General features: G+C 42.2%; 1 protein-coding gene across 1 annotated transcript; it reads left to right on the top strand.

Annotated features, from left to right (window-relative positions):
* The first annotated feature begins 68 nt into the window (after positions 1 to 68).
* On the top strand, positions 69 to 2,245 carry HILPDA (hypoxia inducible lipid droplet associated). The gene is given in 3 exon segments (XM_082662088.1): positions 69 to 250; positions 1,327 to 1,542; positions 1,545 to 2,245. Coding segments are annotated over 2 exon segments (189 nt in total). The 5' UTR covers positions 69 to 250; positions 1,327 to 1,394; the 3' UTR covers positions 1,586 to 2,245.
* The last annotated feature ends 10,202 nt before the right edge of the window (positions 2,246 to 12,447 follow it).

The raw sequence follows: 12,447 nt of genomic DNA, 5'->3' as shown, positions 1-12,447 counted from the left end.
CCTCGCCTAGGGGCGGGGCGACGGTCTTGCGTGAGTCAGCGCTCCAGTGCGCGTGCGCGAGGCTTGGGCCGCACCGCGGCTATAAGTGCGTGGTGTGCATCCTGTTCCGCGCTTTGCTGTGGGCTGAGCTTTTGTCTTCGGAGAGGCTTTTGGGTTGTCATCTCGCGCTGCTGGTTGGCCGACTTTCCTTCCGACTCCGCACTACCAGATATTACAGCGAGCGGGCCACTCACGGCCCTTCCTCCTGGAGGTGAGCGGCCCTGTGGGCTTCCCGGCTGCCCGCCCCCATCCCCTAGGCTGCTTGCGCCGCGCGCCTCCTGGCAATCCCCGCCTGGGACTACGCTGCCGGGAGCGTCCCCCATCGCTTCGCCGCCACCCAGGGCCCCACTCAGCCGCCCAGCCCTGCTTTCTCGCTAGCGTTGGGTTAGGCCCCCATGCCGTGCTCTCCCAGAGCACCCTTAGCATCTCCTTACTGTCACAGCCCTTGGCGGGTTGTTGTAGTAACTGCCTGTTTTCTTGCCTGTCGCCCCTGGACTGTAAGGCGCGTGAGGGCCGGGTTCGTGTCTGCAGGGCCTCCTCCGGTAGCCTTAGTACCTTCCAAGGTGCCTCACACGTTGTGGATATTCAAGGTGTACTTGTTAAGTAGGTGGACTTGATAGATCTGACTCCCTTAGAATTATTTTGACTTTCAAAAAGTTTATGGTTGGGCTTCCCTGGTGGCGCAGTGGTTGAGAGTCTGCCTGCTGATGCTGAGAGTCTGACGGGTTCGTGCCCCGGTCCGGGAGGATCCCACATAATGCCGAGCGGCTGGGCCCGTGAGCCATGGCCGCTGAGTCTGCGCGTCCGGAGCCTGTGCTCCGCAACGGGAGAAGCCACAACAGTGAGAGGCCCGCTACCGCAAAAAAAAAAAAAAAAGTTTATGGTTAACTCGAACCTGACTGAGGTGTGAGGGAGACTTCAAGGCAGGTTGCTTTTGCTTTGTCAAGGGCGTCTTCTTATATTCCCACCTCCGCCCACCCTCACCAAAACCTTGCTTCAGGAAGGTTTCTGGTCCGTGGACTGTGGAACAGGGGTTGTGCATACCCGACAGGAAAAGTACAAGTTTTTTACTTTAAGGGAAGTAAAAGTCTTAAGGAATGCTCTTGAATTAGTCCAAGAGGCTAGACTAGTTCCCCAGCCATGGAGTTTACGGTGTAAATATACTTGGAGATTCTGCTATGGTCCTTGTCCCCCTGGCTGGCTGGGCCTCCTGCTTAGCTCCAGGGTCAAGGTCAGAGGCACGCATATCCCAAAAGGCTGGAGATTAACGTCGCTCTCTTTCCTCAGGATCCAGAGGCCTTCCAGAAGCAGAAGGCAGCTCTACTGCTCTACAGAGGAGTGGGATCCTTTGAGCCATGAAGCATATGTTGAACCTCTATCTCCTAGGTGTGGTGCTGACCCTGCTCTCCATCTTCGTTAGACTGATGGAGTCCCTGGGGGTCTTACTGGAGAGCCCATCTCCTGGGAGCTCCTGGACCACCAGAGGTCAACTAGCCAACACAGAGTCCCCAACAGCTTTCCAGACCATCCATCCAGAGGGGTGTGATAAGACCTCCCTCCACCAGCTGTAACCTTGGAACATTGGCCTAAATACGTCCAGCTGTACCAGTTCCTGGGTAGGCAAGCTCAGCATCAGTGTTATCAGGGAACTAACTCTTACTAGGCCCTTGAAGGGCCTCTCACCTGCATACTCGTTGCTCTGGATAAAGCCTATTTAATACACTGATGTGAGTGGGTCGCCTGTGGCTGTGGAATGGAGTGATCTCACTCTTCTCCCCAGTCCGCCATATGCTTTGCTGTCCTTGGCAGCATGGCTCTGTCTTCTCTTCGATGGGGACTTGTGCTGCAACTTCAGCTGTTGGGAGATCGTGTTATTTTCAACCCTACTTTCTAAGCATCTGCTAAGAGTTCCTTTGGGCTTGGGTGTCTTATGGTCAGTTTATTTGGTGTTCAGTTTCTCTTCCATGAGAGCTCCTCTCTGTGTGGATAACAGTTGAAGAGGTGTGTGGGTTGGCTATAGGAAGGGGGAAGGGGGAGTATTCTATGTCCCGTTCTCATTGTTTTACATTTTTAAGTCATTCCTCCAACATAGCGTATATGTATGTGTGTACTGGTCTGAAGAGGGCAGTGGGATGACAGCGCCTGCTCAGGACGTGGGCATTTTGGCCACCGTGTGGCTTAAATAAATTTTTCTAATGAAATAAAGTTGAATGTATATTTCTACAATGTGTCTTGTTGACTTCTGCCCTTGAAATTAGTGGTAGGGAAGGGTCTTAATTCGCAGATCTGAGGTTTCACATCTTAAAACTTTGGAGCAGGAAAGTACATAAAACGCTTTGTTTAAAATATAAAGTTGGGATTTCCCTGGTGGTCCAGTGGTTAAGGCTCTGTACTCCCAGTGCAGGGATCGTGGGTTCGATCCCTGGTCGGGGAACTAAGGTCCCACATGCCGCATGGTGTGGCCAAAAAAACCAAAAAACCAAACCAAACCAAAAAAATACAAGGTAAATAAACCTCTGAACTTGGAGGCCAGCGTGCTTGGGTCTGCCCTGTATTAACCAGTTTTCTGAGCCTAGGCCAAGGCCATTATAGTTCTCTTGACTCTGTCCATATCTAAAGAAAAAGAAAAATGATCATTTCTTCCAGCCCCTCACCTTCAGTCTCTGGAGAAAAGAAGACTACCAGTCCAGCAGGCCATGGCTTTTTTGTCTACGTTCTTATCCACCAGACTGACTACTCAGTTCCGATTGTTCTCCAGGTCAGCTGGTAAAATGTGTGGACCTCACAGATGATTGTTGCTGCTCTCCCAGACCTAGCAACTTGGCCTTTCCATAAAAATAGAGGTCTTTTTTTTTTTCCTTCAATTCACCCCTCCTCCATCCCCACCCCATGTTGAAGCACATTCCCTCCTCTGCCTGTGGTAATTTACACACTCGTGTTGGTGTACACATCATTTCGTTTACGGTGAGTTTGATTTACTTTTGCCAAAGGGTAAGAATGGTGCATGGTGTCCTCTGCTAAGTCAGTTTTACTTCCTGAGTGTTCTTAAGCTTAAGTGCCACTACCCTAGAAACCAGTGGTTTGGGCATCATTTATTGCACTATGGTAGTCATTAGAGCTGTTTACAAATATTTCCAGCTTCCCACTTTCTGGGCACATGATAAGATTGTACACCCTGGTCTTTTGTGGTTGGCTGGGCTTATGTGCCTTGTGTTGTAACAGAGTACTCTCAAAAATATAGTTGGCTTTTTATCTCTGATTTCAGGCAGTGTCATGTGACAGTAGCTGCCCTTTTCTAGACATATTTCTTAAATTTGATGTCTTTTCTCATTCTTGTGCCTCCCCAATTACTTTGGGGCATTTTGATCTTTTCAGTTGGAGAGCTGCACCTGAAGTCTCTTCCCCAAGCAGTTTAGCTTAATTGAAATGGTTTACTGGGTGCCACAGCCTTAATGAGGTCTTGGCTCTAAAACAATTTAAACTGCTCAGAGGTTTTAAAAAAGATATGATGGCCATACCGTTGTTTTGATCTTTCTTATGAGTAGGGTAAGCAACTGTCCCTGTGCCTGGCAGGGTTGCAGTACTTTCAGTGTTAAAACTCGGACAGTTCTGGGCAAACCCGTACGGTTGGTCACCCTCCCTACAAAGCTGAGTTTGAATTGTCACTAGAGTTTGAATTGTCATAGGAGGGACTTTTGTCACTCCAAACATTTCTCCATTTTATCTATTCCCACTTAGGGTTGAGAAGCAGTTGCTTCTGTGAACCAGTATGATTTCCGTAGTCTCTCTGGATCCCTATGGCTACTTGTAAGCTGGCCAGTTCTCTTCTGAACTCATCCTGCAGTGCTTTGTCAATGCAACCGATTGTATACAATTCCTGCTGCTAAAATTCTGTTATCTGATGCTTTCTCCTAGTTTATTAGGTAGATTATTAAAGTATGACTTCTAAGTTACTGCAGGCAACAGTTTTACCAAATACTTTGCTACTATATGACATGGGTTGCCATCCTTCCAGCCTCCAATAAGATTTCTCTGCTGCCCTCCACATGTTATTGTCATACATATTAGGGTTTTTGTTTTTGTTTTTTTTGTAGTATGCAACACCCCCCTCTAGATTCCAATCTCCGCATCAGTCAGGACAAATTAGGTTATGCTGCAACAACAACCCTGAAATCTTCGCAGCTTCAAACAGAACAATTGCCTAAGGATGCCCTACCTGGGGGCTAGTCAAGAAATATTCCCTTCCCTCAGGGTAAGGGGCTTTCATCACATCTGCAGAGGGGAACATCACAATCACTAGGCTGCTGTGTCTCCCACTTGTCCCCTCTCTCCTTACTGCATTTATCCTGTCCCTGTTCCACCAATGTACATTAGATGTGTAGCACATGGCTTGTCTTTTTAGTTTATAGTTCTCTAGCTCACGCCACATCTGAAACTGGTATAGGAACTACTGTGCGTCACTCAGATTCTTTAATTTGAACTTGACGTTGTGACTGTAGGGAACTCTTGGGTTGTTTCCTTTGGTGGGGGGGGAACGTATAGTGAATATATTCCACCTGCCGAGGAATAGTGAGCTGGGAGATGATACTGACTAGCAGGGTCATTAGTAGTCCTCATTAATGTTCCCCCAATATTTCTGCCCTTGTCTTCCAAGCACATGATAGAATCGTACTTCCTGACATCCTTGTGGTTGGATGGGGCCATGTAATTAGTTCCAGCCAATGAGCTGTGAGTAGAAGTGACTTGTGTCAGTTCTAGGTTGGAGCGTTTAAGCACAGGTTCAAAAACCTCCAAAGCCCTCTTTTTCCTTCTGCCACAGTGACCAGCAATGCTCCAAATGGAACTGTTCATTAGTGTAGGTCCTGGAGTGAGGATGCCACGGAGTAGAGCTCTCAACTGGTTCCTGATGAACATGTAGTGTACATGAGAAAAAAACCTTTGTTGTCTTAAGCTACTGTGACGTAGGGTTTTTTGCGAACTTTGCCTATCCTGACTGATACATTGCTTACAGCCCGTACTGGGTGCCAGGCATTGACTAAGATCTCATCACTGCCTACCTCAGATAACATACACAAGATGAAAGGGGGGATGCATATAAACAAATAATATTTCATGGTTTTATTATAGAATAAGGTGTATAGGACAGTGGCTATGTAAAGTTATTTACGGCAGGAGATGGATGTTAAGGAAAATCTTCTTAGAGGATCTGAATTTTATTTTATTTAATTTTTAATCTTTTTATTTTGGCCAAACCATGTGGCTTGCAGGATTTTAGTTCCCTGACCAGGGACTGAATCTGGCCCACGGCAGTGAAAGCGCCGAGTCCCAACCACTGGACTGCCAGGGAATTCCCAGAGGATCTGAATTTTTAAAAATGAATAGGCTATCAAGTTAGGAAAAAGATTCCCAGTAGAGCAAACAGTGTGAGGAAGGGCATGGAGATGAAACTAAGCACAACATATTTAGAAAACTGCATGTATTTAAATATTTTAAAATATATATTAATTATTAGCTTGAAACCTTAACTCTAGTGCTATCTCGTCGAATGGAAGGAAAGGAAGGAAATACTTCAAGTGTATGCTGTGTGATGCTTTCTGGGTTTGAAGGGCTGCACTGCTAAAGCTTAAGGTAGGTATCAGAAGATTAAGGACTGGAAGATATGATCTAGTTTAGCACTGTCCAGTAAAGATATAACGCAAGCCACATATATTATTTAAAATTGTCTAGTGGTCGTCACATTGAAAAGAAAAATAGGAAAAGGTATTTTAAACAAATTTTAGTTAACCCAATATATTAAAAATATTTCAATATGTAATCAACATAAAAAGTTATGAATGAGATGTCTTACATTCTTTTATTTTTGTACTAAGTGTGTATTTGTACTGGTGAGTATTTTATACTTACAACACTTCTGCATTTCGATTAGCCACATTTCAAGTGCTCAGTAATCACATGTGGCTAGTGGCTAGTGTATTGTACGGCGTCTTTTCATTTTACTACAGAGGAAACAGAAGGAAACTAAATGACTTAGACAATATCACTGAATTAATTGGTGGTCCATATTTCCAGTATGCAGCTCTTTTGTCTACAGCACGATTTTTTTTTTCTTTTTCAAGGATTCCTCAAAATTCAGTACAGCAAAATAGGTCAACAGTGAGCTTTTTCACCCCTGAGGTAATTCTTATGTGGGCACGTGTGAGATTTTGTTTCTAAGCAAACTTCCTGTAACAAAATTAAAATTATAAAATGGCTATAATTTACGATGTTTATTTTACATGCTGCTTTGCTCATAGAATATCAGTAATGCCAACAAACTTGATTTGCTTTACAATGCAAACATGCCAACTTAACTCATAATTCATCACTTGAGTGCTGTCTTTATTACTGTTTTTTTTTTTTATTACCCTTTTCTCCTAGACCTTGTCCATACACATCAGGCATATCTATATTGTAAAAGTATGAGGTCAATTTGGACTCCTTTTCCCCTTTTGCTTAATATGAAATGCAGAATTAAATAATTGATAAAAGCAGGTCGTTTTATGTAATCTGAGGAATTCTAAATTGGAGAACGTTATATTCATAAGACTTATTAGAATTAGAATATTTATGTAAGAAGGGGTAGGAAAAGTTAAATGCACTATATTGGCATAAATATGTAGAAACATTGTCTAAAAGGATAAACGAGAGATGACAGCAATGGCTTCATTGTGGGAGAAAGATGGGAACTGAGCCAATGACGGGGTGGGAAGGAGATTCTTCGTCTCCCTTTTGATACTTTTTGATGTTTGTATGTGTGAATGTGTTACTTGTTCAAAATTTTATTTTTAAAAATGCCTATAATCAATCTTTTCCTTTTATAATGTCTATTTTTAAAAGACTTCTGGACTTTTTAAAAATAAATTTATTTATTTATTCATTTTATTTTCGGCTGCGTTGGGTCTTCGTTGCTGCACGTGGACTTTCTCTAGTTGCAGTGAGCGGGGGCTACTCTTCGTTGTGGTGCACGTGCTTCTCACTGCTGTGGCTTCTCTTTTTGCGGAGCACGGGCTCTAGGCGCATGGGCTTCAGTAGTTGTGGCACGCGGGCTCGGTAGTTGTGTCTTGTGGGCTATAGAACGCAGGCTCAGTAGTTGTGGCACATGGGCTTAGTTGCTCTGCGGCATGTGGGATCTTCCCGGACGAGGGATCGAACCCCTGACCCCTGCATTGGCAGGCGGATTCTTAAGCACTGCGCCACCAGGGAAGTCCCGGCCTTCTGGAATTTCGATTGGGATTTTATTGAATCTACAGATCAATTTGGGGTGAATTGTCATCTTAATATTGAATCTTCTAGTTCATGAACATGATATATCTCTCCTTCTGTGGTGTTGATAAGGAATTTTGTGTCTATGTTCACAAGTAATGCTGGTCTGAGGTCTGTTGCTTTCTTTTCTTGCATTGTCTTTATCTGGTTTTCGTAATGCTGGATTCATAAAACAAGTTGAGAACTATTTCCTACTCTGTTTCCTGAGTTTGTATTACATTGACATTATTCCTTAAATGCTTGATAGGCTCCTCCAGTGAAGCTCTGTGGGCCTAGAGTTTTATTTGTGGTGCGATAACAAATTCAGTATCTTTGATTTTTCCTAAATCAGTTTTTTAAAAGTCAGTCAAAGGAGCTTCCCTGGTGGCGCAGTGGTTAAGAATCCGCCCTGCCAATGCAGGAGACACGGGTTCGAGCCCTGGTCCGGGAAGATCCCACATGCCGTGGAGCAACTAAGCCCATGCGCCACAACTACTGAGCCTGCGCTCCAGAGCCCATGAGTCACAACTACTGAGCCCACGCACCACATCTACTGAAGCCCGCGCACTCTGGAGCCCACGCTCCACAACAAGAGAAGCCACTGCAATGAGAAGCCCGTGCACTGCAACGAAGAGTAGCCCCTGCTCGCCACAACTAGAGAAAGCCTGCGTGCAGCAACAAAGACCCAACACAGCCAAAAAATAATAAATAAATTAAAATACATTAAAAATATATGATAAATAAATAAAAATCAAAGTTTTTTCTAAGTCAGTTTTAGTAATTTCTACGTGATGCCATTTGTGTAGCACATCTAAGTTGCCAAATTTTTTTTTTTTTTTTTTGCGGTACGCGGGCTTCTCACTGTTGTGGCCTCTCCCGTTGCGGAGCACAGGCTCTGGACGCGCAGGCTCAGCGGCCATGGCTCACGGGCCCAGCCGCTCCGCTGCATGTGGGACCTTCCCGGACCGGGGCACGAACCCGTGTCCCCTGCATCGGCAGGTGGACTCTCAACCACTGCGCCACAAGGGAAGCCCTAAGTTGCCAAATTTATTGGCATTAAGTTGTTAAAACTATTTCCTTATTATACTTTTAAAATCCCCAAGCTCTGTAGTGATATCTCCTCTTTTCTGGATTGGCAATTTGTGTTTTCGCTCTTTATTTTAGATCCTGCTAGCTACAGGTTTCTCAATTTTTATAAATTTTATTGCTCTTTAAAAAAATATTAACTTTTGGGCTTCCCTGGTGGTGCAGTGGTTGAGAGTCCACCTGCCAATGCAGGAGACATGGGTTCGTGCCCCAGTCCGGGAAGATCCCACGTGCCGTGGAGCGGCTGGGCCCGTGAGCCATGGCCACTGGGCCTGCGCGTCGGGAGCCTGTGCTCCGCGGCGGGAGAGGCCACAGCAGTGAGAGGCCCGCGTACCACAAAAACAAAAACAAACAAACAAAATTAACTTTTGGTTTCATTGATTTTTCTCTGTCCATTTCTATTTCATCAATTTCTTCTCTTTATTATTTACTTCATTCTATTTAATTTAATTTGTTCTTTTTTCTAGCTTTTTTAGATGGAGCTTAGATAATCAATTTTTGGACTTCTGCTATGAGCATATAAAGCTATAATTTTCCCTCTAAGCACTGCTTTAGTTGCATCTCAAAATTTTTGATATATTGTGTTTTCATTTTCTAAAAAATATTTTATAATTTCCCTTGTGATTTTTTCTTCAGTGATGGGTTATTTAGAAATATGTTGTTTAATTCGCAAATAACCTGACATTTTCCAAATATTTTTCTTTTATTGATTTCCAATTTAATTCCATTATAAGAAAACATACCCCCTGTAATTTTAATTATTTAAAATTTATCAAGACTTGTTTTATGGCTCAGCGTATGTTATACCTTGGTGAATTTTTAAAAATAAATTTATTTATTTTTATTTTATTTTATTTTTGGCTACGTTGGGTCTTTGTTGTTGCATGCGGGCTTTCTCTAGTTGTGGCGAGCGGGGGCTACTCTTCATTGTGGTTCATGGGCTTCTCATTGTGGTGGCTTCTCTTGTTGCAGAGAACAGGCTCTAAGCACGCAGGCTTCAGTAGTTGTGGCATGTGGGCTCAGTAGTTGTGACTCACGGGATCTAGAGCGCAGGCTCAGTAGTTGTGGTGCACGGGCTTAGTTGCTCTGTGGGATGTGGGGTCTTCCTGGACCAGGGATCGAACCCGTGTCCCCTGCATTGGCAGGCGGATTCTTTTTTTTTTTTTTAACATCTTTATTGGGGTATAATTGCTTTACAATGGTGTGCTAGTTTCTGCTTTGGCAGGCGGATTCTTAACCACTGTGCCACCAGGGAAGTCCCTTGGTGAATGTTTAATGTGCACTTGTAAAGAATGTGGATTCTGCTATTGTTGAGTGAAGTGTTCTCTAACTGTCAATTAAATAAAGTTAGTTAATAGTTATTCAAGTGTTCTGTATTCTTATTGATTTTTCTGTCTACTTGTTCTGTGAATTTCTGAGAAAGGAATGATGAGATATCCGACCCTAATTATGGATTCGTCTATTTCTCCTTTTAGTTCTATCAGTTTTTGTTTTCATGCCTTTGAAACTGTGTTATTGGATGTATATACATTTAGGTTTGTTTTGTCATAATAAATTAAACTCTTTATCTTTTAAAAATGTCCTTTATTACTTGTATTATTCCTTGTCATGAAGTCCTCTTTGTATGTTATTAAAATAGCCACTCCAGCTGACATATGATTAGTGGCTGTGTAGTTTATCTTACTCTAGCCTTTGACTTTTAAACTTATTTCTTTATATTTTAAGTGGATTTCTTGTACATAGCTGTGTTTTTTATGCAGACAATATGTGATTTTTAAAAAATATTTATGTATTTATTTATTTGGTTGCACCAGGTCTTAGTTGTGGCAGGCGGGCTCCTTAGTTGTGGCATGCGAACTCTTTGTTGCAGCGTGCATGTGGAATCTAGTTCCCTGACCAGGGATTGAACCCAGGCCCTCTGCATTGGGAGCACAGAGTCTTATCCATTGCACCACCAGGGAAGTCCCAATATATGATTTTTAATTGGAGTATTTAGGCTATCTACATTTATTATAATTATCGATAAAGTTGAGTTTAAATCTATCATCTTATTATTCTTTTTTCTAAGTTTCTTCTGTTCTTTGTTTCATTTTTTCTTCTTTTCTTTCTTCTTTTGGATTAACAGAATTCTTCAGTGTTCTATTTTACCTCCACTATTGATTTGTCAGCTATACGTCTCTGTTTAATTTTTTTTAATGGTTCCTGTATTCTAGGGTTTACAATAGACATCTTTAACTTATTATAGTCTACCTTCAAGTAGTATTATACTACTTCATGTATAATGTCAGAGCCATGCAACAGTACACTTTTATTTCTTCCTTCTCATCCTCTGTGCCATTCTTGTCGTGTATGTTACTTCTACATGTGTTCCAAATTTGATGTTACATATTACATTGTTGTAATTTTTAAACAATTGTTATTTAAAGAACTTTAAAAATTATATGCAATATATATTTTAAAATTTTACTTACATATTTACAATTTATAATGTTCTTATTCTTTGTATAGATATAGGTCTACATTTTTTATTATATTTGGAAAGTTTCCCACCCTTATTTCTTCAAATATGTAGCTAAGACAGCACTGACCATGTCCACAACTCTGATCAGACTACATTTAGTGTTGTAGTGATTCTTCCAGTATGTGGCATACCTTGTACATAGTAGCTTTTCAGTAAATATTTGTAGAGCCATACACAGGATATTTCTTTAACGCTTTTTATTTTAAAATTTATTTATTTAAAGAGGAAATACAGGCTCATAGTAAATAATTCAAACCAACAAAAATATGTGTACTGTGAAAAATAAGTCCTTTTTTTCACCACAGTTACCAATGCCCTACCCCTCCCAAGGCAACCACATTTTTATCCTCCCAGAAATTTCTGGGCATGTTCAAGCATGTTCAAAGAATATATGGATATATATTCTTTTAAAATTCTTTTTACCCAAGTGGTAGCATACTAGATATACTGTTCTGCATCTTGTTTTAACTTAATAGGTCTTGGTACTCATTCCATATCAGTATGTATAAAGCTACCTTATTCTTTCATTGGCTGCAAAACATTACATCAGGACTTCCCTGGTGGCGCAGTAGTTAGGAATCTGCCTGCCAATGCAGGGGACACGGGTTCGAGCCCTGTTCGGGAAGATCCCACATGCTGCACAGCAACCGAGCTGGAGCGCCACAACTACTGAGCCTGCGCTCTAGAGCCCGCGAGCCACAACTAGAGAAAGCCCGCATGCAGTAATGAAGACCCAACACAGCCAAAAATACATTTAAAAAAAATTACATCATATGGGTTATGGTTAGGGTTAAGGTTAGGGTTTGTATCATAATTTAACTGGTGCCCCGTTGATGGGTTTTTGCAAACAATGTTGCAGTGACTATTCTTCTACTTATTTCACACTAGAACTTTCTACACAAGTAGGTGAGGTACTCTAGCACATGTGGTCATACTGATGTTCTCTGTGTCATTTAAATTTTTGGTTTATGCTACAAACATTGTAAGAGAAATTTCCTATTTTTTGTTACAAGGAAAGGAGAAAAAATGTCAAGCACAGAGAGCACTGTAATTAAGAAAGCAAAAGTAATAACCTTAAGTGTGTTGGAATGTTTAGATGCCTGATATTATAGACTTTGCATCAATAAAAAGGAAAAGTTTTCTCTTCTAATGAGCAAGTCTTAAGAAGAAATGAGCTAATGAGATATAAGCTCCTGCTTCTGATGCAACAGCTTTGGGAAAACAATGAGAAGCAGGTTTCCCTCCTGATGATAAGAGAAACACCAGGAGATTTAACCCCGGTCATGTGTGGACTACAGCAGTGTGTGTCTTAAGAGTCTAAAAGACAAGAGAACTAACTTAACCCCTTGGCTTTTTCCTTGAATAAGCGCCAAAGTGAGAGAGCCTGTAGCTGTACAGCTGAAGTCTGAGAGGGATAACTGATGGCTCATCCCTCCTCGACTTCATGCTACCTGAAGAAGTCTTTAAGTGAAAGTTTCTTGTCCTGATACTAGGGACAGGAGACTGCAGTGGGAGGGGAG

The sequence above is a fragment of the Grampus griseus genome (genome assembly GCF_964374135.1).
Source record: "Grampus griseus genome assembly, chromosome: 9".
In the NCBI taxonomy this organism is placed as follows: domain Eukaryota; kingdom Metazoa; phylum Chordata; class Mammalia; order Artiodactyla; family Delphinidae; genus Grampus; species Grampus griseus.
Note: the sequence above shows the minus strand (reverse complement) of the source record. Positions and strands in the feature narration are given on the sequence as shown.